General features: G+C 44.1%; 1 protein-coding gene across 4 annotated transcripts in view; it reads right to left on the bottom strand.

Annotated features, from left to right (window-relative positions):
- SMC5 (structural maintenance of chromosomes 5) overlaps nt 1-27737 on the bottom strand; it is a 344009-nt gene that overhangs the window by 137984 nt on the left and 178288 nt on the right. For all 4 annotated transcript variants that reach the window (XM_073543725.1, XM_073543726.1, XM_073543723.1 and 1 more), the window contains 3 exons: nt 25055-25187; nt 10518-10691; nt 2067-2236 (listed from right to left, as the gene is read on the bottom strand). In XM_073543725.1, the coding sequence (XP_073399826.1) occupies nt 2067-2236; nt 10518-10691; nt 25055-25187 (477 nt within the window). The remainder of the gene's footprint in view (nt 1-2066; nt 2237-10517; nt 10692-25054; nt 25188-27737) is intronic.

Below are 27737 nucleotides of genomic sequence, written 5' to 3'. Positions count from 1 at the left end.
AGCAGGCTGATACCACATATGCGGGGATAAAACACTGTTTGGGCGCATGGCAGAGCTTGGAAGGGAAGGAGCACCGTTTGACTTTTTCAACGCAGAATTGGCTGGAATTGAGATCAGACGTCATGTTGCATTTGGAGAGCACCTTATGTGCCTAAACAGTTGGAACCCCCCCCCAATTCTAACTCCAACCCTAACCCCAACACACCCCTAACCCTAATCTCAGCCCTAACCCTAACGGGAAAATGGAAATAAATACATTTTTTATTTTATTATTTTTCCCTAAGGGGGTGATAAAGGGGGGGTTTGATTTACTATTTAAAGCAGGTTTCTAGGTTTGGCAGCTGTCATACGCTAAAAGACGCTTTTTATTGTAAAAATAGTTTTTGCATCATCACATTTTGAGAGCTATAATTTTTCCATATTTTGACCCACCGTGTCATGTGAGGTCTTATTTTTTTGCAGGATGAGTTGACGTTTTTATTGGTACCATTTTCGGGCACGTGACATTTTTTGAGCGCTTTTTATTCCGATTTTTGGGACGCAGAATGAACAAAAACCAGCATCATGAATTTCTTTTGGGGGGGGGTGCGTTTACACCGTTCTTCGTGTGGTAAAATTGATAAAGCGGTTTTATTCTTTAGGTCAGTACGATTACAGCAATACCTCATTTATGTCTTTTTTTATGTTTTGGTGCTTTTATGCAATGAAAACAATTTTAGATAAAAAATAATTATTTTTGCATCGCTTTATTCTGCGAGCTATAACTTTATTTTTTTCACTGATGACGCTGTATGGCGGCTTGTTTATTGCGGGACAAGATGACGTTTTCAGTGGTTATTTATATTCGTCTTTTTGATCGCGCGTTATTGCACTTTTTGTTCGGCGGTATGATAATAAAGCATTGTTTTTTGCTTTTTTTTATTTTTTAAGGGGTTCGCTAAAGGGGTTAACTAATGGGACAGTTTTATAGGGCGGGTCGTTATGGACGCGGCAATACTAAATGTGTGCTTTTATTGTTTTGGGGTTTATTTCCAAAAAATGAATTTATTAGGGATTTTTTTTTTAAATTTATTAAGCGATTTTTTTATAAATTATTTTTACACTTTTTTTTTTTACTGTGTTACATTGTCCCAGGGGGAACATCAGTGTCATGTGTCAGATCGCTGATCTGACACGTTACACAGCACTGTGACAGATCAGCGATATGACAGGCGCTGCACAAGACTTCCTCATGTCTGCGCTCTGCAGGCGCCTCCCTGCAGGCCCTCGCAGCCATATTGGATCCAGGGACCTGCAGGGAAGGAGGCCCCCAGAGCAGCGCAGCGCTGGGGGTCTCAGGGAAGCACGGAGGGAGCCCCCTCCCTGCCGATGCTTCTCTAAACCGCGACAGTGTGTCAGGGGTTAACGTGCCGGGGTGGTCCGTGACTGCCCCTGACACATAGTGCCGGGTGTCAGCTGTGATAATCAGCTGACACCCGGCCGCAGTCAGTGGCGCTCCCCCCCCCCCCCCCCCGAATCAGCGCCATCATAGGGTCCCGGGGACAGGATAGTACTTCAGATGTCAGGAAGGGGTTAATAAAGGAAAAAATGTGAAACGGAATACAAAATAAGGCTAGGTTCACATTTGCGGATAGGCGAGTTGTGGACTTCCTCCATGAAGCTATTTTTAACATTGGGTACGCAGGTCGTGCGGATGCCTCCGCATGCGTCGTTTTGACGATGCAGCGACCGCATAAAATTCCAACATGATGCAATCGACTCGGGTCAACGCATCATCAAAACGACGCAGGCGGAGGCATCCACATACATCCGCACGACCTGCGTACCCAAAGTTAAAGATAGGGTATGCAGGCCGCATGCAGAAGTATGCGGACGTAGGCGGAGCTGACAGGAGGAAGTGTGGTAGTGGGCGGAGCTTCACGAAGGAAGTCCGCAGACGTCTGCAGCTCACCCATCCGCAAATGTGAAGCTGGCCTAAGTCATGGAAAGCTACAGTCTAACATAAGAAAAGATGCAAAAAGTTAGTGGTGGTAAGTGATAGGTTTGAACGTAATTAGTTAGCTAACCTATCATATTTTGTAGCAATTCTCTGTTCCAATTGTCTCTTTTTGGTCTTCATATCCAGTATTTCTTTCTTCCTTGACCTTAAATCATTGTCTTTTTTGTCAAGCATCCTCTGTTTGTTGGCTAGCTCACTTATAAGAGCTTCTAATGAAGAACACTTTCCTTCAATCTCCTGAAATAGAAACAGAGAAAGTTTTCCTCATCTCATGTCAGGACATTTTTAGGTGCTGACAGAATACAATGCTGGATTCAATATGTATAAACTGAAAATCCTGATGAGCTTCCACAGCAATTGTCAAACCTCACACATAGGCAACACCCGCCAACATGCTTATGCTTAACTTAGCAGTCATTATGCTGTGAAAACAAGGTGCAAATTTGTAACTTTACTTCTGTTAGCATTTTATAGAAACCAAAACGTTTCTGCACTGTAACGGGAATTATTAAACGGTCACTGAACATATTCTCATTTATTTCAACTAAATTTTTGATGATGGAACAGAATAAAACTAAAACGTGGAGGCAAGTACTGGCCTGCCTGTTACAATATACAGGAGAACTAGAAGCCTGATAATTCTTCCCACTGCTACATGTATGCCTACACCTCCAACAACAGATCCTCCAAGAAAGAAATATTATGGCAATGGGAAACCCACTTTGCACTTATATAAATGTCAACAATAAGTAAATCTATTCTTTGCAATTTTCAGAAAAAAAATAAAAGCTAACTTAAAACATAACCACCCTGCTAAATAACATTTTTTTCTGCCGCTTTATCAGGAGTAAAAAGGCTACATCCAATATTAATACTTTAATTCAAAGCTGTTCTTATACAACAAAAAACCCTACAAAAACTGCAACCTTGTACATCTTAAATTTGAACCTGTGACCTCGAAAACCAGTTCAACCGCAGTTACATTGGAGAACCAGACAGCTCCAAAAAATTACCTGCAGTTATAATGGTAATCTGTAGGTATATGATGTTTACCTCATGTATGGCGGCCTCATGAAAGTGTGGCTACAAGGAGAAAAGAGAAAGACACACATTTTTTATATGTTCCCTGCAGCCTCTCGCGTTTTGTCATCAGGGCAGTATAGGGAGCTGTTGCACTCACTACACAGTGAGCGCGGCTGTAATTACTCCTCCTGCACATTAATGGACAGCTTGACCTGCGCACAAACTGTGGAGTAGGCTGTCAATGTGCAGGGGAGTAATTACAGCAGCACTCACTATGCAACTTTCTTTTCTCCCAATCACCCAATGCATTCTGTTCTCTCCCAATGCATTCTGCTCTCTCCCAATCACCCAATGCATTCTGCTCTCTCCCAATGACCCAATGCTTTCTGCTCTCTCCAAATGACTCAATGCATTCTGCTCTCACTCAATGCATTCTGCTCTCTCCCAATGGTTTCTGCTCTCTCCCAATGCCCCAATGGTTTCTGCTCTCTCCCAATGCCCCAATGCTTTCTGCTCTCTCCCAATGCCCCAATGCTTTCTGCTCTCTCCCAATGCCCCAATGCTTTCTGCTCTCTCCCAATGCCCCAATGCTTTCTGCTCTCTCCCAATGACCCAATGCTTTCTGCTCTCTCCCAATGACCCAATGCTTTCTGCTCTCTCCCAAAGACTAAATGCATTCTGCGCTCTCCCAATCACCCAATGCTTTCTGCTCTCTCCCAATGACCCAATGCTTTCTGCTCTCTCCCAATGCATTCTGCTCTCTCCCAATCACCCAATGCATTCTGTTCTCACCCTATGCTTTCTGCTCTCTCCCAATGACCCAATGCTTTCTGCTCTCTCCCAATGCATTCTGCTCTCTCCCAATGCATTCTGCTCTCTCCCAATGCATTCTGCTCTCTCCCAATGCATTCTGCTCTCTCCCAATGCATTCTGCTCTCTCCCAATGCATTCTGCTCTCTCCCAATGCATTCTGCTCTCTCCCAATGCATTCTGCTCTCTCCCAATCACCCAATGCATTCTGTTCTCACCCTATGCTTTCTGCTCTCTCCCAATCACCCAATGCTTTCTGCTCTCTCCCAATGCCCCAATGCTTTCTGCTCTCTCCCAATGCCCCAATTGCTTTCTGCTCTCTCCCAATGCCCCAATGCTTTCTGCTCTCTTCCAATCACCCAATGCTTTCTGCTCACTCCCAATGCCCCAATGCTTTCTGCTCACTCCCAATGCCCCAATGCTTTCTGCTCTCTCCCAATGCCCCAATGCTTTCTGCTCTCTTCCAATCACCCAATGCTTTCTGCTCTCTCCCAATGCCCCAATGCTTTCTACTCTCTCCCAATGCCCCAATGCTTTCTGCTCTCTCCCAATGCCCCAATGCTTTCTGCTCTCTTCCAATCACCCAATGCATTCTGTTCTCACCCTATGCTTTCTGCTCTCTCCCAATCACCCAATGCTTTCTGCTCTCTCCCAATGCCCCAATGCTTTCTGCTCTCTTCCAATCACCCAATGCATTCTGTTCTCACCCTATGCTTTCTGCTCTCTCCCAATGCCCCAATGCTTTCTGCTCTCTCCCAATGCCCCAATGCTTTCTGCTCTCTTCCAATCACCCAATGCATTCTGTTCTCACCCTATGCTTTCTGCTCTCTCCCAATGACCCAATGCTTTCTGCTCTCTCCCAATGCTTTCTGCTCTCTCCCAATGCATTCTGCTCTCTCCCAATGCATTCTGCTCTCTCCCAATGCATTCTGCTCTCTCCCAATCACCCAATGCATTCTGTTCTCACCCTATGCTTTCTGCTCTCTTCCAATGCCCCAATGCTTTCTGCTCTCTCCCAATCACCCAATGCTTTCTGCTCTCTCCCAATGCCCCAATGCTTTCTGCTCTCTCCCAATGCCCCAATGCTTTCTGCTCTCTCCCAATGCCCCAATGCTTTCTGCTCTCTCCCAATGCCCCAATGCTTTCTGCTCTCTCCCAATGCCCCAATACTTTCTGCTCTCTCCCAATCACCCAATACTTTCTGCTCTCTCCCAATGACCCAAGGCATTCTGCTCTCTCCCAATGACCCAAGGCATTCTGCTCTCTCCCAATGACCCAATGCATTCTGCTCTCTTCCAATCACCCAATGCATTGTTCTCACCCTATGCTTTCTGCTCTCTCCCAATCACCCAATGCTTTCTGCTCTCTCCCAATGCCCCAATGCTTTCTGCTCTCTTCCATTCACCCAATGCATTGTTCTCACCCTATGCTTTCTGCTCTCTCCCAATCACCCAATGCTTTCTGCTCTCTCCCAATGCGCCAATGCTTTCTGCTCTCTTCCAATCACCCAATGCATTCTGTTCTCACCCTATGCTTTCTGCTCTCTTCCAATGCCCCAATGCTTTCTGCTCTCTCCCAATCACCCAATGCTTTCTGCTCTCTCCCAATGCCCCAATGCTTTCTGCTCTCTCCCAATGCCCCAATGCTTTCTGCTCTCTCCCAATGCTTTCTGCTCTCTCCCAATGCATTCTGCTCTCTCCCAATCACCCAATGCATTCTGTTCTCACCCTATGCTTTCTGCTCTCTCCCAATCACCCAATGCTTTCTGCTCTCTCCCAATGCATTCTGCTCTCTCCCAATGCATTCTGCTCTCTCCCAATGCATTCTGCTCTCTCCCAATGCATTCTGCTCTCTTCCAATCACCCAATGCATTCTGTTCTCACCCTATGCTTTCTGCTCTCTTCCAATCACCCAATGCTTTCTGCTCTCTCCCAATCACCCAATGCTTTCTGCTCTCTCCCAATGCCCCAATGCTTTCTGCTCTCTCCCAATGCCCCAATGCATTCTGCTTTCTTCCAATCACCCAATGCATTCTGTTCTCACCCTATGCTTTCTGCTCTCTCCCAATGACCCAATACTTTCTGCTCTCTCCCAATGCATTCTGCTCTCTTCCAATCACCCAATGCATTCTGTTCTCACCCTATGCTTTCTGCTCTCTCCCAATGCCCCAATGCTTTCTGCTCTCTCCCAATGCCCCAATGCTTTCTGCTCTCTCCCAATGCCCCAATGCTTTCTGCTCTCTCCCAATGCCCCAATGCTTTCTGCTCTCTTCCAATCACCCAATGCTTTCTACTCTCTCCCAATGCCCCAATGCTTTCTGCTCTCTCCCAATGCCCCAATGCTTTCTGCTCTCTCCCAATGCTCCAATGCTTTCTGCTCTCTCCCAGTGCCCCAATGCTTTCTGCTCTCTCCCAATGCCCCAATGCTTTCTGCTCTCTCCCAATCACCCAATGCTTTCTGCTCTCTCCCAATGCCCCAATGCTTTCTGCTCTCTCCCAATGCCCCAATGCTTTCTGCTCTCTCCCAATGCCCCAATGCTTTCTGCTCTCTCCCAATGCCCCAATGCTTTCTGCTCTCTTCCAATCACCCAATGCTTTCTACTCTCTCCCAATGCCCCAATGCTTTCTGCTCTCTCCCAATGCCCCAATGCTTTCTGCTCTCTCCCAATGCTCCAATGCTTTCTGCTCTCTCCCAATCACCCAATGCTTTCTGCTCTCTCCCAATCACCCAATGCTTTCTGCTCTCTCCCAATCACCCAATGCTTTCTGCTCTCTCCCAATCACCCAATGCTTTCTGCTCTCTTCCAATGCCCCAATGCTTTCTGCTCTCTCCCAATGCCCCAATGCTTTTTGCTCTCTCCCAATGCCCCAATGCTTTCTGCTCTCTCCCAATGCCCCAATGCTTTCTGCTCTCTCCCAATGCCCCAATGCTTTCTGCTCTCTCCCAATGCCCCAATGCTTTCTGCTCTCTCCCAATGCCCCAATGCTTTCTGCTCTCTCCCAATCACCCAATGCTTTCTGCTCTCTCCCAATCACCCAATACTTTCTGCTCTCTCCCAATGACCCAATGCATTCTGCTCTGTCCTAATGCATTCTGCTCTCTCCCAATGACCCAATGCATTCTGCTCTCTCCCAATGACCCAATGCATTCTGCTCTTTCCCAATGCCACAATGCATTCTGCTCTCTCCCAATGCTTTCTGCTCTCTCCCAATGCCCCAATGCTTTCTGCTCTCTCCCAATGCTTTCTGCTCTCTCCCAATGCTTTCTGCTCTCTCCCAATGCTTTCTGCTCTCTCCCAATGCTTTCTGCTCTCTCCCAATGCTTTCTGCTCTCTCCCAATGCTTTCTGCTCTCTACCTGTAGCCACACTGCCAGACAGACATGATTTAAATGGTATTTACCCACAGATTACCTGTAAATCTGCACGTAAAAAAAAAAAAAATTGGGGGGTTGACAGACTTCCTGAAAGATGCATGGAATTGCTGTGCAGCTGCTGTTCAGATGCAGATAAAATTCTGAACATCCTTCTATGCTGGGAAAAGAAAAAAAAATGACCGGACCCGAAGGATGTATGAAAACTAGGCCCAAATGAGGGGAGACATGTCCGGCTAGAACAATAAAGGGGCAGCTTACCTGAGAAAGCAAAGGTAAATGACAATTGTGTGCTAGAAAGAACAACACAGGCTCAGAAGGCAGTGTTTCACTGATACCGGGGGTAAAGGAGTATGACAGTGATCACCGAGTGGCATTGCTGGGAAGGCCTAGCTCCAGTGGATTTGAGGCATAGACCTTCTGGAAGGTTTATATGTATGTATGTAAATAAACTGGTCTGTGTCGGTCATATCAAGAATAGGGGTAAAGGCCACGTCTCACATAGCGAGATTGCTAGCGAGATGGCTAATGCGTCACCAATTTTATGACGCAACAGCGATCTCGCCTGCGTGACACGCAGCAGCGACCGGCCCCCCCTGCTGGATATTGCTGATCGTGCAGAAATCTCCAGGGCCATTTTTTCGTCGTCGGCGTCCCGCTGGCCAGCATGCATCGCTGTGTTTGATCGCTGGATCGTTGCTGCGTCGCTGAAGAGATCTGCCTGTTTGGCAGCTTACTAGCAACCATTTAGCGACGCACCAACGATCCCTACCAGGTCGTATCATTGTCGGGTTCGCTGGTGCGTCGCTAAGTGAAACGGGACCCTAAGACTGCTCCCAAAATTGGGGGACAATATAGAGCCACTTTATTTCAGGAAATGCCTTTAAGCTGCTCAAGCTTTATTTAAAGAGTTATTACATAATCTCTCACTTCATCATGAGGTTCTTCTTACAAGCATCCACCCACTGCTTAATAAGTTCGAAGCAAGGGTACTACTCGAACGATGACCAGGTCAATTTTTCATTTTTGGACTTTTGTCTTTTTCTCTAAGAATCATAACTTATTTTTATCTTTACCATTGACATAGCTAATAGTAGGGTGAAAAAAAGAGAAATGGAAAAAAACAATAATTTCATTATTGTTTTTACAGTGTTCGCTGAGTGGTAAAATGGTCTGGTACCGTAATTTGATCCTCAATATCAGTATGATAATGGGGAGTTGTATGCATTTTAACGGTTTTAAAAAACTCAACTTTGTGAAAAAAATCTGATTTGCTTCACCATGTTTTGAAGTCTATAACTTATTTTCCCCTTTAGGTAGCTTTAAAGGGAATCTGTCACCTATTTTTTTGTATATAAGATTCGGCAACCGCCATCAGGGGCTTATCTACAGCATTACAGAATGCTGTAGATAAGCCTCTGATGTAACCTGAAAAATAACGAGTTATATTATACTCACACGGGGCGATTCGGGTCCGGAGGGTGTCACGGTCCGGTCCGATGCCTCCCATCTTCTAGCGATGACGTCCTCTTCTTTGCTTCCCGTCGCGGCTCCGGCGCACTGCTCTGCCCTGTTGAGGGCAGAGCTGAGTACTGCAGTGCGCAGGCGCCGGGAAAGGTCCCGGACCGCCCCTGGGTGAGTATAATATAACTCGTTTTTCTTCTCTTTCAGGTTACATCGGGGGCTTATCTAGAGCATTCTGTAATGCTGTAGATAAGCACCTGATGGCAGTGGCCGCAGCTTATAGGCCAAAAAATGGGTGACAGATTCCCTTTAAATGGCTTTGTTTTCCCTAGCGTGAACCAATGGTTTTTTAGGTTCCATTTTTGTGGTATATACAACTTTATAACCATTTTTAATTCCGTTTTATTTGGGGGGTGCCGCCGAGGTTATAGAAAAAATGCAATTCTGAACTATTAGGTTTTTATATGTTTTTCCAAGCTTTATTCACTTTTTTTGGCGCCCGCAGTAGGACTTTGCAACTGTTTTGATTTCTTGCAGTATATGATAAAATATCATTATCCTAGGACGCCAAGGCTCATAGAACTACCAATATGGTGGTGACAGTGTTTCAGTAGGGACCTTGCATTTGTGTCACTGATGGATACACTTACACAGCAATTAACAGTGGCATGGGAGGGGTTAATAAGACGTGCACAATACCTAACACCACACAATTTTCGATTCCTAACTGAGTGGTTTCAGGTGTTATTTTCATATTGCCCACACCTGTTACTTACCACAGGTGAGTTTGAATGAGCATCACAAGCTTGAATCGAAGTTGTTTACCCACAATTTTGGAAAAGTTCCAACAATTTTGTCCGGCCCATTTTGGGGCTTTCTTATGTCCTATTTGCATTTCTTTTCTGTTTTTTTTTGTGTTGCTCCAATACACACAAAGGAAAGAAATATGTACAAGAAAACATGTGTAATTACAACAATTTTCTGAAGAGAAATAATTAATTTTCTGGAACAATTTCAACGGGCCCAACACTTTGCACTATGACTGTATCAATGTTTGTGGTACTTACAGTACAAAAGTTCCAGAAAGCACAGGAATTTTCCTATTGTAGTAAAATCATAAGAAATTATATCACCTAGCCAGTAGCTCCCCACTTTGTGTGATCTAAATGCAGTGGCCCAACGAAGGATAATCAGGATGATGAAACTAGGATGCCTTTGTATGCACATTGGAGGGAAAGAGCACAGAGATTGATCAGTACCAATCAGACCAGATGGGAGAAGGAATGCTTACCCGGAGTACCAAAAGGGTAAAACTAAAAATTCTTCAAGCATGGATAACAAAAGGGTCGGCATGCAAGAAGACATCCATGGGGAAGAGGGTCCAGAAAGCAATGAAGAGGGACAAATAAAGGCCTTATCCAGAGAAGGCTATATGAAAGAGGCCAATGAGACACTGACTGGAGGTATGATTGTGTTCTTTCTGGTAACTATGACAATTACTGAATTGATTGCAAGCTCAAATCATTAATGTCTCTGTTATAATATTGTACATTTGTGCTATTTGTTTTATCAATTTAATACTGTTCATTTGATTGTAGGTCTAAAACCTCTTCTTTTGGTACACTTTTTTGGTGTTCTTGCTTTGCTGACTGTCTTCAGACTACGTAGGGATACTGATATTATGCAGTAGTCTTGTAGTATGATATTGTATTGTATGGTATTGTCAATAATATTTCTTAAATATTGTTGTGCAGTATTCTCAACATTCAAAATTTATATTGTTATAGGAAATACTATTTCTTACATATTGACATCCCAAGAAAGCAAAAATATTTATTATTTTTTTTTACCTTATATTGCTCAACTGCTTGTCTTCTCTCCTCTGGATCCACTGCAACTGTTAGAAATTGAGCTGGTTTCAAGGAAACGTTGCTAGAGATAACATTACTACTATATGCAGATATTTTAATCGAGTATCTTTCTTCAGCAGTGTACATTTGTTTCAGCCCGGTTTCTTGTATGACCTAAAAGAAATTATACACTAATTATTGATCGCTATATGTTTCATTGATCCTATTAGCTAACTGGCATAATTTGTTTTTTTGCCCATAGGTCTTATAGAACAAACATTTCCCTATAATATGCTGCCCTTGCACAGGTTCCTTTTTAGCAAAAAGAAAATTACCTTACCAGCTGCTTCATAGAGAATAAAAAGTTTTGCTATCAACCCCCACAGACCATGAAGACCTGTAACGGATGATTGCAAAGAGAAAAATGTGAAGGAGAAATATCCATCACAGTTGAATTCCCAGTTTTTTTTCTGAATATTACCATTTGTTCCTTCCAGTTTCCTATCCAATAAAGTCTAGCCAAAATATGGAAGCATTGCTAAATTTTTAGTAGACCAAAGATCAAAACTTGTAAGGGATTATTCCATCTTTTCCATTCATGGTATATCCAGAAGTGCTCCGCTCTGTAATACCCACAGTTCCATGCAGTGCACCACCTATCTATTAACCCCTTCACCGCAAAGCCTGTTTCCAACTTCCTGACCAGGCCAGTTTTTACAATTCTGACCACTGTCACTTTAGGAGGTCATAACTCTGGAACGCTTCAAGGGATCCTGGTGATTCTGAGACTGTTTTCTCATGACATATTGTACTTTATGATAGCGGTAAAATTTCTTTCATATGACTTGCATTTATTTGTGGAAAAAAAAAAACAAAAAACAGAAGTTTGGTGAAAATTTCACAATTTTTAAACTTTTAATTTTTATGCCCTTAAAGGGAAGGTGCCGTCCAAAAAATTTTTTTTCAGCAATTGAAAAAATGTAAAGAATTAATGTTTACATTTTCTTAAAAAATATTATCATTTGTTTTTAATTTTGCACAATATGAAAAATAATTTTAAAAAGTTTGGCATTTCCACTTGTTAACACTAGGGGGAGCAGCTACTGAAATCTGGCACAAAAACCTATGACATCTAGGAACACAGTGAGCAGCCATTTTGATGGGGCCTGCAAAGTTACTGACTGTCTTTGCATGTAAACTCTGGATCAGAACCCCATTCCCCTCCTCAGATCCTGTCCTGGCGATGTGTGAAAGCGAGGCGACAGGCGCAGTCCGGGGTGACGCTGGGAAGCAGGATGGGGGAAATGTAGCCATACAGTAACGATAAAAATGAGACCCCTCTCTTCAGCTGCCTCACCAGCCCTCCCCTGACTGCACCTATTACCCCTGACCTGTGTGCAGGTGCTCAGCCAGAACCACCCTAGAATGGGTCCCCTTTTAGCAGATAATACTGCCATAGTGTTCTCACATAATACCGCCATATAGATCATACACAATACCACCATGTAGATCTCACACAAAACCAGCAGGGTGACAGCAGCACAGAGTATTTCAGGAGAGCAGTATCACACGGGATAGGATTAGATACAAGGCTCAGCAGGCAGCATCACACAGGAGGGGATTAGATACACGGCTCAGCAGTCAGTATCACACAGGATAGGATTAAATGCACGGCTCAGCAGACCGTATCACACAGGAGAGGATTAGATGCACGACTCAGCAGACAGTATCACACATGAGAGGATTAGATACACGGCTGAGCAGTCAGTATCACACAGGATAGGACTTGATACACGGCTCAGCAGTCAGTATCACATAGGAGAGGATTAGATGCACGGCTCAGCAGACAGTATCACACAGGAGAGGATTAGATACACGGCTCAGCAGACAGTATCACACAGGAGAGGATTAGATACACGGCTCAGCAGTCAGTATCACACAGGAGAGGATTAGATACACGGCTCAGCAGACAGTATCACACAGGAGAGGATTAGATACACGGCTCAGCAGACAGTATCACACAGGAGAGGATTAGATACACGGCTCAGCAGTCAGTATCACACAGGAGAGGATTAGATACACGGCTCAGCAGACAGTATCACACAGGATAGGATTAGATACATGGCTCAGCAGTCAGTATCACACAGGAGAGGATTAGATACACGGCTCAGCAGTCAGTATCACACAGGAGAGGATTAGATACACGGCTCAGCAGTCAGTATCACACAGGAGAGGATTAGATACACGGCTCAGCAGTCAGTATCACACAGGATAGGATTAGATACACGGCTCAGCAGTCAGTATCACACAGGAGAGGATTAGATACACGGCTCAGCAGTCAGTATCACACAGGATAGGATTAGATACACGGCTCAGCAGACAGTATCACACAGGAGAGGATTAGATACACGGCTCAGCAGTCAGTATCACACAGGAGAGGATTAGATACACGGCTCAGCAGACAGTATCACACAGGATAGGATTAGATACATGGCTCAGCAGTCAGTATCACAGGATAGGATTAGATACACGGCTCAGCAGTCAGTATCACACAGGGGAGGATTAGATACACGGCTCAGCAGTCAGTATGACACAGGGGAGGATTAGATACACGGCTCAGCAGTCAGTATCACACAGGAGAGGATTAGATACACAGCTCAGCAGTCAGTATCACACAGGAGAGGATTAGATACACGGCTCAGCAGTCAGTATAACACAGGATAGGATTAGATACACGGCTCAGCAGGCAGTATCACACAGGATAGGATTAGATACACGGCTCAGCAGTCAGTATCACACAGGATAGGATTAGATACACGGCTCAGCAGACAGTATCACACAGGAGAGGATTAGATACACGGCTCAGCAGTCAGTATCACACAGGAGAGGATTAGATACACGGCTCAGCAGACAGTATCACACAGGATAGGATTAGATACATGGCTCAGCAGTCAGTATCACAGGATAGGATTAGATACACGGCTCAGCAGTCAGTATCACACAGGGGAGGATTAGATACACGGCTCAGCAGTCAGTATGACACAGGGGAGGATTAGATACACGGCTCAGCAGTCAGTATCACACAGGAGAGGATTAGATACACAGCTCAGCAGTCAGTATCACACAGGAGAGGATTAGATACACGGCTCAGCAGTCAGTATCACACAGGATAGGATTAGATACACGGCTCAGCAGTCAGTATCACACAGGATAGGATTAGATACACGGCTCAGCAGTCAGTATCACACAGGATAGGATTAGATACACGGCTCAGCAGTCAGTATCACACAGGATAGGATTAGATACACGGCTCAGCAGGCAGTATCACACAGGAGAGGATTAGATACACGGCTCAGCAGTCAGTATCATACAGGAGAGGATTAGATACACAGCTCAGCAGTCAGTATCACACAGGAGAGGATTAGATACACGGCTCAGCAGTCAGTATCATACAGGAGAGGATTAGATACACGGCTCAGCAGACAGTATCACACAGGAGAGGATTAGATACACGGCTCAGCAGTCAGTATCATACAGGAGAGGATTAGATACACAGCTCAGCAGTCAGTATCACACAGGAGAGGATTAGATACACGGCTCAGCAGGCAGTATCACACAGGATAGGATTAGATACACGGCTCAGCAGACAGTATCACACAGGAGAGGATTAGATACTCGGCTCAGCAGGCAGTATCACAGGAGACAGTATTACAGATATGCCCACACTGGTGAAACTTCCAGCCCCCCCCATACACTAGACTATGGGCTGTATATGTCACTGTCCTCCTCAGACAGCCATAAAAGCTCTCATAAAAAGGAAGGTGTCAGATTACCGGAGATCACTGGGGCTGTGAGTGAGGAGGCGGAGACAGAGCAGAAGAACACAGTAGAGCAGGAAGCACAGGGCCGAGCCTGGAGTAAGCAGGACAGAGGAGCATAGAGGAAAGTCACCCGCACTCACCACACTCCATCCTCCGGCTCCAGTGAGCGCTTCTCTCCTCTGCTGACCACCTTCTCCATATCTTCAGCCTCTCCTCACAACACAGGACCTGTTAATCCACAAGTGGTCCTGTGATAGAGGGTAAGTGGAGCTCAGCAGATAGCACTGGGCTACAGCAAAATGGCCCCCAGCCACACCTACAGCAGTGAATGGTGCAGCCCACAGGGGCGTGCCCAGTTCACTGCTAATGAGGCTGCAATGTGGGGTCGGGAGCCGACCGCAGTCTCCTATGTCCATGGACGGCCATATTTGCAGACTGTATGAGTCCTCCACAATCTGCAAATCAAGATGGCAGCGCCCAGTGGCTACAATAAAACATTATTACAAACAAACCATAAATCCTGGTTAGTACAACATTTGCTGAAACATGTTTTGTTACTTACTATTTTTTTGCAAATTATATAAAACTGCGGCACCTTCCCTTTAAATCAGAGAGTCGTATAAGCACACAATAGTTAATAAGTAACATTTCTCATGTCTACTTTACATCAGCACAATTTTTAGAAAAATTTTTGGGGGTTAGAATGTTATAAGGGTTAAAAGTTGACCAGCGATTTCTCATTTTTAGAAAAAAATTTGCAAAACCATTTTTTAACCCCTTCACGACCAATGACGCCACACAGGCGTCATGAAAGTCGGTGCCAATCAGACCAGTGACGACTATGTGGCGTCATGACTTTAAAGCCCCCTTGCGGGTCGGGTGACCGGGGTCACTGAAAGGTCACCCGACCCGCAGATACAGGGGGCTTTGTACTTCACCACAGGGGGCGTGGCTTCGCCCCCAAGTGGCTACGATCGCTCTGATTGGATGTTAAAAGTGAAACTGCCAATCAGAGCGATAGTAATATTTCATCAATGAAAATTGCATCGGACATGGCAGGAGACCGTGATCCGACCCCCCCCCCCCACGACTCACGGAGCCGATTGGCCCCCGATACCGCTGTCATCATCTGCTCCCCTCCCTCTACCTTCTGACCCCCCCCCCTCGGTACCTCCGATGTCCCGCTCTGGCTTCCGGTGTCCCGCCGTCCTGTTTCATGGGCGCCGCCATCTTGGAAAATGGCGGGCGCATGCGCAGTGCGTCCGCAGGCTGCAGATTCCATTCATTCATTTTGATCACTGTGATAAACTCTCACAGTGATCAAAATAGAATGAAAAGTAAATAAACCCCCCGGTTATCACCCCCATAGGCAGGAACAAATAATAAAATAAAGAAATTATTTTTATTTTTCCATTAGGGTTAGGGTTGGAAATAGGGGTAGGGTTAGGGTTAGAATTAGGGTTGGAATCACGGTTAGGGTTAGAGTGGAATTAGGGCTAGGGTTGGAATTAGGGTTAGGGTTGGAATAAGGGTTAGGGTTAGAATTAGGTTTAGGGTTAGAATTAGGGTTAGGGTTGGAATTAGGGTTAGGGTTGGAATTAGGGTTAAGATTAGGGTTAGGGATGTATTGGGGTTAGGATTGGGATTAGGGTTAGGTGTTGTGAGTTCATTCTCTGGTTCACCAGTTGTGAGTTCTCCTTCCAGACTCCCTCTGGTGGTAACAGGAGGTAGTGAGGCTGATTTGATCGGTGGAGATCTGCCACCTGAGAATGAGGATGACGATTGGACCTCAGGAGTCTCAGATTGGAATTAAGACAGCAGACGCCCTATTCAGTTGCTGGTGATTCCTTCTGGCTTGTCAGCTCTTGGTTTTCAGCTCTGTTCCAGTCATCTAAAGCTAAGTTTTTCTGCTAATGTTCACACTTGATTTTGTTGGTCTATTCAGTTTTTTGTGTGGTTAGCCAGCCCCGGCTGGGGGCTGTGCTGAATTTCCACTCTTATTTATCAGTATTTTGCCAATTTGCTTTTTGTCCCTTACTAGTTTGGCCTCTTTTTGCTCTGTCTCAGAATATTTCAGAGTGCTGATATAGTGGGAGAAGTCTACTGACTTCAAGGTTAATTTTGCTATCAGAAGTGTTGGACATTATTTTTGTAGGGTTTTTTGCAGGTTGCAGACAGTGTCTTTCCTTTTTAGTTAGTTTGGGCCCCATCGTTTGCGCAGCCTATTTTCCTGCCTGTGTTTGTGCCTTCATCTTGTTTCACCATCAATACATGTGTGGGGGCTATCTATTCCTTTGGGGTCTGCTCTGGGGCAGTTAGCTTTCCCCTTTTCATGCTTCAGGCTTATTTAGTTCTCCTGCTGTGACGAAGCGTCTAGGAACATCGTAGGTACGCTCCACGGCTGCTGCTAGTTGTGTGGTAGGATCAGGGATCTGCAATCTGCATAGTTACCAACCTCTCTGGTTTTCTGTGACTTAGCTTGTTTTGCTTTTTTCTCCTCGGTGACCCATTCATAACAGTTAGGCTTGTGGTTAGGGTAATGGTTAGGGTTGGGATTAGGGTTAGGGGTGTATTGGGGTTGGGATTAGGGTTAGGGATGTGTTGGGGTTAGGGCTGTGATTAGGGGTGTGTTGGGGTTAGGGTTGGAGTTAGATTTGAGAGCTTCCACTGTTTAGGCACATCAAGGGGTCTCCAAACGCGACATGGTGCAACCATTGGTTCCAGCCAATTTTGCGTTTAACGTCAAACGGTGCTGCCTCCCTTCCAAGCCCCGATGTGTGCCCAAACAGTGGTTTACCCCAACATATGGGGTATCAGTGTACTCAGGAAAAATCGCACAACAACTTTCGGAGTCTAATTTTTCCTGTTACCCTTGGGAAAAAAAATTGGGGGCTAAAAAATTTTTTTTGCGGAAAAAAATGATTTTTTTATTTTCACGTCTCTGCGTTATAAACTTCTGTGAAGCACTTGGAGGTTCAAAGTGCTCACCAGACATCTAGATAAGTTCCTTGGACGGTCTTGTTTCCAAAATGGGGTCACTTGTGGGGGGTTTCTACTGTTTAGGCACATTAGGGGCTCTGCGAATGTATCGACGACCGCAGACCTTTCCATCAAAGTCTGCATTTCAAAACGTCACTACACTTCCCTTCCGAGCCCTGACATGTGTCCAAACAATGGTTGCCCCCCATATATGGGGTACCAGCATACTCAGGACAAACTGGACAACAACTTTTGGGGTCCAATTTCTCCTGTTACCCTTGTGAACATAAAAATTAGCGAGCTAAAAAAAAAAAAAATCATTTTTTGAGGAAAAAAATGATTTTTTATTTTCACAGCTTTGCGTTATAAACTTCTGTGAAGCACTTGGGGGTTCAAGGTGCTCACCACACATCTAGGTAAGTTCCTTGGGGAGGTCTAGTTTCCAAAATGGGGTCACTTGTGGGGGGTTTCCACAGTTTAGGTACATCAGGGGCTCTGCAAATGTAACATGACGCCCCCAGACCATTCCATCAAAGTCAGCATTTCATAATGTCACTACTTCCCTTCCGAGCCATGACGTGTGCCCAAACAGTGGTTTCCCCCCCCCCATATATGGGGTACCAATGTACGCAGGACAAACTGGACAACAACTTTTGGGGTCCAATTTCTCCCGGTATCCTTGTGAAAATAAAAAATTGCGCACTAAAAAATAATTTTTTAAGGAAAAAAAAAAATTTTTTATTTTCACGGCTCTGCGTTATAAACTTTTGTGAAGCACTTGATGGATCCATTCACTATAGTGAGGCAGCAGAGTTACTCTGGACTCCATCTGACCTCTGTTCAGCGGTGTATTTTTCAGAAGCACACAAAACTGAGGCAGAAGGGACTTTTATGCAATTCTAAAAAGACGGACACAGCCGGATCACAGGTCAGACGGCGTCCACAGTGACTCCATCTGCTTCATTATAAGGAACCTTACACTGGCGGTTCCAATCTGAATCACGTATTTCAGAGGTTTACACGGAATCCCCGTTGTAAGCGCTCAGCGCTGAGCGTAGAATAAATGTGCGACGAGTCTTACAGTGGTCTTTGGGAGGCAGAATGAAAAAATCAACAGCATGTGAAGAATTGTTATTTATTTTTAAACCGCTCCTCATGTGGTATAATTGGTTAGGTGGCTATTTTTCGGGTCGGTGCAATTACAGCAATACCAGATTTATATCGGGTTTTTATGTTTGGCTTCTTTCACACACTAAGATGCTTTTTATTGTGAAAACTAGTTTTTGCATCACCATATTTAGAAAGCTATAAGCTTTTCATATTTCGTCCGACAGTCATGTGAGGGCATGTATTTTGCAGGATGAGTTGACATTTTATTGATACCATTTTTGGGTATATGACATTTTTTGATCGCTTTCTATTCTGATTTTTGGGAGACAATTAACGAAAACCAACAATTCAGGAATTGCTTTTTTTTTTTTTAACCACCATTCCGCGTGTGGTAAAATTGGTAAAGCAGTGTTATTCTTCGAGTCAGTATGATTACAGCAATACCTCATTTATATAGTTTTTTATGTTGTGGCGCTTTTACACAAAAACTTTTATACAAAAAATAATTATTTTTGCATCGCTTTATTCTGAGAACAATAACTTTTCTATTTTTCTGCTGATGAGCTGCATGGCGGCTTGTTTTTTTTGCAGGACACACGCATTGTGTTGTCCTGATGGAAGTGAGCAGGGCGCAGATTCCCTGCGCAATGCTCCCCTATGCCACTGTCAGTACTGACAGTGGCATCAGAGGGGTTAAATGCACACGATCTGGGCTAGTACTGATCGTGGGTGTTGCTGCAGGGTGTCAGCTCTCACACAGAGCTGACACCCGCACGAGATTGCCGTGGCGCTCTGCATGATGCCACGCAATCGTGCCGCTGTACATATACTGCTGTTTGCGGGAACGCAGCTCCCGCAGAGCAGTATATGTACGGCGCATGTCGGCAAGAGTTTAAAGCTGAGTTCACACGTTGCGGTGTTTTCACGTTTCCGCGTCGGTTTTAACCGCGCGATTTTGCCGCGAAAACACGAAAAAAAAGCATCCCATGTATTCCTATGGGATTCTGCAATGCTGTGCTAATGCTGCGGTTTTTACCGCGGCGGAATCGCTTCGCGGTAAAAAACGCAGGATGCTCATTAATTTTGCGGAATCGCGGCGATCCCGCACCCATAGGAATGCATTGTTCTGCTTACTTTTCGCATGGTGTGCGCAGCCACATGTGGAAAGTAAGCAGAACATTTGCGGATGGTACTCACGGCCCGGAGGACAGGAGACTGTCCTCTGGGCTTTGGGTACCATAACCCTGTAAAAAATAGAATTTGAAATAAAAAATATTAAGTAAGCCTTTGCGAGCGATGACGTCCGTTCTCGCGGGATGGCGAAGTCTCACAGTCATTCGCGCGACGTCATCGCGATAGCAAATACGCTGGAAAAACCGCGAAAAAAAATGCTGTGTGTTAACACAGCCTTAACGACCAAGCCATTCTGTAGGTTAATGACCAGGCCTTAATTTTGAAATCGGACCACTGTCACTTTATGTGCTTATAACTCTGGAACGCTTCAACGGATCCCACTGATTCTGACATTGTTTTTTCGTGACATATTGTACTTCATGTTAGTGGTAAACTTTCTTCAATATGACTTATTGAATTATTGAATTATCTATGAAAAAAACGGAAATATGGTGAAAATTTGTAAAACTTTGCCATTTTCAAACTTTTAATTTTTATGCCCTCAAATCAGAGATATGTCACAAAAAATAGTTACCGTATATACTCGAATATAAGCCGAGATTTTCAGCCCATTTTTTGGGGCTGAAAGGGCCCCCCCTCGGCTTATATTCGAGTCATAAACACCAGGGGGTCGGAGGGGGAGGGGTTGTGTCAGGTCATACTTACCCATCCTGGCGCTGTCTCTGCAGCCCCCAGCTTCTCCGCGATCTCCCTTCCTTCAGCGGTCACATGGCACCGCTCAATAAACTCATGAATATGCGCATATTCATGAGTTTTAATGAGCGGTACCATGTGACCGCTGAAGGCAGGATGGGAGATGGCGGAGAAGCTGGGGGATGAAGAGACAGCGCCAGGCCGGGTAAGTATAGCGATACTCACCTGTCCTGCGTCCATAGCTGCTTGCTGCTGTCTGGCACGTAATCTGTCAGTGACGTTCAGACAGCAGAGGGTACGGTGACGTAGTTAGTGCGCGCCGCGCCCCCTGGAGTCTGAACATCACTGACAGATGACGTGCCAGACAGCAGCAAGCAGCCATGGACGCAGGACAGGTGAATATCTCAGGTGCCAGCAGTGACACCGGCACCTGACACCCAGCGACAGAGAGGTGAGTATGTCATTTTTTTTATCTTTAAATGCAGCGGCGGCAGCACATGGGGGCATAATCTATGGAGCATCTTATGGGGCAGCATATAGGGGCATAATCTATGGAGCATCTTATGGGGGTAGCATATGGGGGAATAATCTATGGAGCATCTTATGGGGGCAGCATATGGGGAATAATCTATGGAGCATCTTATGGGGGCAGCATATGGGGGAATAATCTATGGAGCATCTTATGGGGCAGCATATGGGGGAATAATCTATGGAGCATCTTATGGGGGCAGCATATGGGGGAATAATCTATGGAGCCTCTTATGGGGGCAGCATATAGGGGAATAATCTATGGAGCCTCATATGGGGAAATAATCTATGGAGCATCTTATGGGGGCAGCATATGGGGAAATAATCTATGGAGCATCTTATGGGGGCAGCATATGGGGGAATAATCTATGGAGCATCTTATGGGGGCAGCATATGGGGGAATAATCTATGGAGCATCTTATGGGGCAGCATATGGGGGAATAATCTATGGAGCATCTTATGGGGGCAGCATATGGGGGAATAATCTATGGAGCCTCTTATGGGGGCAGCATATAGGGGAATAATCTATGGAGCCTCATATGGGGAAATAACCTATGGAGCATCTTATGGGGGCAGCATATGGGGAAATAATCTATGGAGCATCTTATGGGGGCAGCATATGGGGGAATAATCTATGGAGCATCTTATGGGGGCAGCATATGGAGGCATAATCTATGGAGCATCTTATGGGGGCAGAATATGGGGGCATAATCTATGGAGCATCTTATGGGGGCATAATCTATGAAGCATTTTATGGGGGCATAATCTATGGAACATCTTATGGGGCCATAACCTTTATGGAGCAGCATATGGGGCATATTATTCTATGGAGCATCTTATGGGGCCATTATTAACCTTTGTGCAGTATTATATGGGGGGTATTTTGTATGGAGCATCTTATGGGGCTATCATGAACTGTATGGAGCATTATATGGGGCTCCTGATTCAATATGGATATTCAAAAACATTTAATCTACTGATGTCTCAATTTTTTCCTTTTATTGATATCTATTTTTATTTTTTTAATTCACCAGTAGCTGCTGCATTTTCCACCCTAGGCTTATACTCGAGTCAATAAGTTTTCCCAGTTTTTTGTGGCAAAATTAGGGGGGTTGGCTTATACTCGGGTCGGCTTATACTCTAGTATATACGGTAATAAATAACATTTCCCACATGTCTACTTTACATCAGCACAATTTTGGAACCAAAATTTTTTTGTTAGTAAGTTATAAAGGTTAAAAGTTGACCAGCGATTTCTAATTTTTACAACAAAATTTACAAAACCATTTTTTTAGGGACCACCTCACATTTGAAGTCACTTTGAGGGGTCAATATGGCAGAAAATAACCAAAAGTGACACCATTCTAAAAACTGGACCGCTCAAGGTGTTCAAAATCACATTCAAGAAGTTTATTAACCCTTTAGATACGTCACAAGAATTGAAGCAATGTGGAAGGAAAAAATTAACATTTAATTTTTTTCCCCAAACTTCTTCTTTGGACAAAATCTTTTTTTATTTTGTCAAGGGTTTCAGGAGAAAAGGAATCACAATATTTGTTGTGCAAGTTCTCCTGAGTACACAGATACCCCATGTGTGGAGGAAGACCAATCTTTAGGCACACGGCAGTGCTCAGAAGGGAAGGAGCATCATTTGAGACTTTGAATGTTAAATTGGCTGAAATCGAGAGCGGACGCCATGTCGCGTTTGGAGAGGCCCTGACGTACCTACACAGTGGAAACCCCCATAAGTGACGCCATTTTGGAAACTAGACGCCCCAAGGAACTTATCTAAATATGTGGTGAGCACTTTGAACCCCCCCAAGGGCTTCACAGAAAGTTATAACGCAGAGCCGTAAAATTAAAAAATCATATTTTTTCCACAAAAATGATCTTTTCATCCCCAATTTTTATTTTCCCAAGGTTAACAGGACCCCAAAAGTTGTTATGCAATTTGTCCTGAGTACGCTGGTACCCCATATGTGGGGTGGAACCACTGTTTGGGCGCATGGCAGAGCTCAGAAGGGAAGAAGCGCCGTTTTTGAATGCAGACTTCAATGGAATGGTCTGCAGCCGTCATGTTGCGGTTGCAGAGCCTCTGATGTGCCTAAACAGCGGAAACCTCCCACAAGTGACCCCATTTTGGAAACTAGACCCCACAAGGAGCCTATCTAGATGTGTGGTGAGCACTTTGAACCCCCAAGTGCTAAACAGAAATTTATAATGTAGAGCCGTGAAAATAAAAAAAATCATTTTCCACAAAAATGATCTTTTTGCCCCTAAATTTTTATTTTCACCAGGGAAACAGGAGTAATTGGACCCCAAAAGTTGTTGTGCAATTTGTCCTGAGTACGCTGATACCCCATATGTGGGGGTAAACCACTGTGATCGCCTTACTGCGATCCTTGGAAAGCAGAATGCACAAATCAACAAAAGGTGAAGAATTGGGTTTATTTTTTACGCCGTTCCTTGTGCGGTATTAGTGATATGGCGACTTTATTCCTCGGGTCAGTAAGATTACAGCGATACTAGATTTATATACTTCTTTTCGTGTTTAGCTTCTGTCACACACTAAAAGATGCTTTTTTTGGAATAATTTTTTGTAAGAAATTTTTGCATCGCCGTATTTTGAGAGCTATAATTTTTCAGTATTCCGGCCGACAGTGTCATGTGCGTGTTTGTTTTTTGTGGGATGAGCTGACGTTTTTTATTAGTACCATTTTCAGGCACATAACGTTTTTTGATCTCTTTCTATTCCGATTTTTGTGGAGGCAGAATTAACAAAAACTAGCAATTCAGGAATTTTTTTTTTTCTTTTTTCTCTCCGTTCCGCATGTAGTAAAATTAGTATGGCAACTTTATTCTTTTGGTCACTACAATTACAGCGATACCTCATTTATATCTTTATGTTTTGGTGTTTTTTTACACAATAAAAACTTTTATAGAAAAAAATAATTATTTTTGCATCACTTTATTCTGCGAGCTATAACTTTTTTATTTTTCAGCTGATGGAGCTGTATGGCGGCTCGTTTTTTGCGGGACAAGATGACGTTTTCAGCGCTACCATGTTTATTTATATCCGTCTTTTTGATCACATGTTATTGTACTTTTTCCAAGCAGTATGATGACACCACTTGGAAAAGTATAATTTGCTACTTTTTTTTTTTTTTTTTTTTACGGCGTTCACTGAAGGGGTTACCTAGGTCCCTGCCCTCCTTGCAATGTCTCTCAGCTGTCAAGATAGCTGTCGTCACTGAACTGAAAGTGGGTGTTTACACACAGTGACAGTTCAAAGGCAGGACGTGCACAGTTCCTACTGGTGCGGGAAGTTACATCCTGCCATAATGGACTGTGCACGTCCACAGACATTAAAGGGTTAAAGGAGTTATCCACTACTTTGACAACTCAGTCTCAGTCCCTAGGTTTTCTCCTCCCCAGTAAAATAACACCTATACTCAAGACTGGTGCCTTTCCAGCAGTGTTGGCACTGGCTATCGTGCCATTGCTTGGTTACTCGATCCCTGTGGCAATCAGGCCTGGCATCACTTTCCCTTTCTTCAGGCAAATTAGACATCCGGAATAAGTGAGAACGCAGCCGCAACGCTCACTTCCTCTGAATGTCAATTAAGTCTGAAGAACAATCAAGCCAGCGTGAAAAAGCCATAAGAACTCCGAAAGAGCCACTGCTGACATCAATGGAACAGAATCGGAGGGGTATAGTGCTATTATTTTCCTGGGTGTTGCACAGTCACTGGTAAGGCGATAGAGGGGAGATATGTGTCACTGCGCTTAGCGGCATAAATTATGTGAAACCAGAACATATTTCTCAAGCACGCTACATGCTGTGAGGGTTAAGTTGCAGAAAAAGGGCTGGTTTTAGGTGGACCTTCATAGAGCGAGTGGGAGAAGGTCCACTTTATCTCCCCTGGCAGACCTGCCAGGATCTGCATGAGGTTATGATCATGTAATCAATCACATGATGGGGAAGTTAAAGGCTTGGGTTGAAATAGTTAAATAGTTCAAGTAGATTTATAGAAAGTCTTGTGTAAATGATTAAGATGGATGTATGACTCCAAATGAGCAGGCTTGCTCTCAATCTCTTCTCCACTGAGCCTCTCCATTTGGTGAAGCCCCCAAGTATCAGTAATTTATAGAATATCCTATAAGTTTCCTATCATTAAAACATTTTGTTCCCAAATATATTTTCAGTATTTTACCTACAAGATGAAATAATTGTTGGAACCTTTAGTAAAACCCTGATGCCAGTTTACTCACTCTTTCAATCATTTGCCTGGTCTTTTCTGTTCCCACAGGTACGTTATGAACCATATATTGGGATACCAAGTAATTCATCACTGGATATGGAGCATCAAATAATTCTCTTAAGTAGGAGAAAAAGCCAAATTGCCTGCAAAAAAAATTAAACAATTATTTTTTGGCCCAGAGAAAAAAGAAGCAATCCTCCTAACAGTTTTATTCCTCTTAATGTATTGCAGTCATAAAATTATATAGCACTGTGTACTTACAATTGCTCATGTTGCCTTTTACCCAGCCAATTTGCTTTTCTCTACTTTACGTAGAACAGGAAGTCTCTTCTCCCTGCATTTATCGTCCCCCTCTTCAACTCCTGACCAAGCTGCTCCCTCTATCCCCTGCCAGGGACTTTTGCGGCGACTCATGACTTCTACAGGGAAAATTGACCTCCTGTTTCTACATAGAGATTAGAAGGATTCTGCTAGTCAGTTTTTAATCACGTGATATAATAGACCTAATGGAAAAGAAGAATTAGCTGGGTAGAAATGCAAAATGAGAAATTGAAAGTAGATAGCGCTATATAAAATATGATGACTGTAAAATATTAAGGCTGAGTTCACACGTGGCGTTTTTTTCACGTTTCCGCGGCGGTTTTAACCGCGCGATTTTGCCGCGAAAACGTGAAAAATAAGCATCCCATGTATTCCTATGGGATTCCGCAATGCTGTGCTAATGCTGCAGTTTTTACCGCGGCGGAATCGCTTCGCGGTAAAAAACGCAGCATGCTCATTAATTTGCGGAATCGCGGCGATCCCGCACCCATAGGAATGCATTGTTCCGCTTACTTCCCGCATGTGGCTGTGCCCACCATGCGGAAAGTAAGCAGAACAATTGCGGATGGTACCCACGGTCCGGAGGAGAGGAGACTGTCCTCCGGGCTTTGGGTACCATATCCCTGTAAAAAATAGAATTTAAAATAAAAAATATTGTTATTCTTACCTTCCGGCGTCCCGCGCAGCATTCTCGCCTCTCTCCACGCTCCCGGTCCCAGTAAGCCTTTGCGAAAATGCCCGCGATGACGTCCGTTCTCGCGGGATAGCAAAGTCTCGTGGTCATTCGCGCGACGTCATTGCGAATGACCGCGAGACATCGCGATCCCGCGAGAACGGACGTCATCGCGGGCATTTTCGCAAAGGATTACTGGGAACGGATGCGCGGGACGTCGGAAGGTGAAAATAACACTATTTTTTTTTTTTTTTTTACATTCTATCTTTTACTACTGATGCCGCATATGCGGCTTCAGTATTAAAAAGTTGGTCACACTCGTCAAACACTATGTTTGACGAGTGTGACCAACCTGTCAATCAGTTCTCCAAGCGATGCTACAGATCGCTTGGAAAACGCTAGCATTTTGGAAGCTAATTACGCTTGCAAAATGCTAGTTTTTCCGCGGGAAAATCGCGGGAATTTAAAATGCGATTTTCCCGCGGAATGGAATTCTGGAATTCTCGCGGTAATTTCCGCGAGAGTTCCGGTACGTGTGCACTTAGCCTAAGAGAAAAACAGATGGGAGGAGGGCTTCTTTAATAATACATAGTAAATAATTCCACTAATTTTCTTTTTTTAATTAAAACTAAATTCTGTGTTTATTTATAATATATTGCCACAGCAGTCAGAGGACAATTTTACTCTAAATCTTTTTACAAAGCTATTGAATTAAATACATTGTCAAGTTTCTCCTCATGCTCGTGTGTAACCGTTGGAAGCAGATAAAGCGATGGATCGTCAATCATCCCTGAAACCAGAAGAAAAACTGATGACAAAAGCTCACCTGGAGTGTCTATTCCAATGCTTCACAATCTGAGTTGGGCTCACTGGATAGGTGTCCAGCAATTCCGAAAAAGGTGCAATGTGCATCTTGAAGTTCAGCAGAACAATATCGCTGTACCAGGTCATAAGCCTCTATCCCTACACAGGTGACCTACCACTGATTGCTTTAACTGGGAAAACCTTTTCTTTTACAGATCAGCCAAAGCAAGTTAACTGGTTTGCACTCTTTTGGTAGATAATGAAGTAACATTAAAAGTGTTGCTAAGACTTAGCGCACCATGGCAGTTGGCACTAAGGTAGCCATGTTATGGAACGCTGATCTAAGAACTCTATGGCATATTGATATGCCATAATTGTCTAATAAACGAGGACCCCACTTCTGCGACATGCAGTTCACTTCTATAAAAATATCCAAGCACAGCCTAGCAAGTGTGATAATACACAGTGATGTCACAGCATAGACAATGAGCAAATTGCCTCTTCAGAGAGGAAGAGGACTTGAACTCTAGTGCCACCTACTGGAAGTAACAATCCTAAAAGTCAATATCGACCCTTTAACAAGCCTTGCCACATGACTTGGGATAAAAGCCAAAACAGAATCTCAATTTGCAAATATGGCTTTCAGGGTACTGACAGTGCAAAGTATCTAATTTGGTTAAGTGAGAGGATTAACACTGATCTAAGTGGTAACATTTCTCCTTGTGGAGAGTGACAAACCAGGCCTGGCATGCAAGAGTGAAGACACTTATACGTCACACATGCTCTTCAGGGAAATTAGATATGCAAGTTGCCTGTTCAGAGAGGAAGAGGACTAGTACTATAGTGCCACCTATTGGATGTAGTGATCCAAAAATAATAGACAATGTACACACAG

Source organism: Dendrobates tinctorius, unplaced genomic scaffold, assembly GCF_039654945.1.
Source record: "Dendrobates tinctorius isolate UK_male_01 unplaced genomic scaffold, ASM3965494v1 ptg000134l, whole genome shotgun sequence".
NCBI classification, from domain to species: domain Eukaryota; kingdom Metazoa; phylum Chordata; class Amphibia; order Anura; family Dendrobatidae; genus Dendrobates; species Dendrobates tinctorius.
The sequence above is the reverse complement of the archived record's forward strand: the minus strand, read 5'-3'. Positions and strand labels throughout refer to the sequence as shown.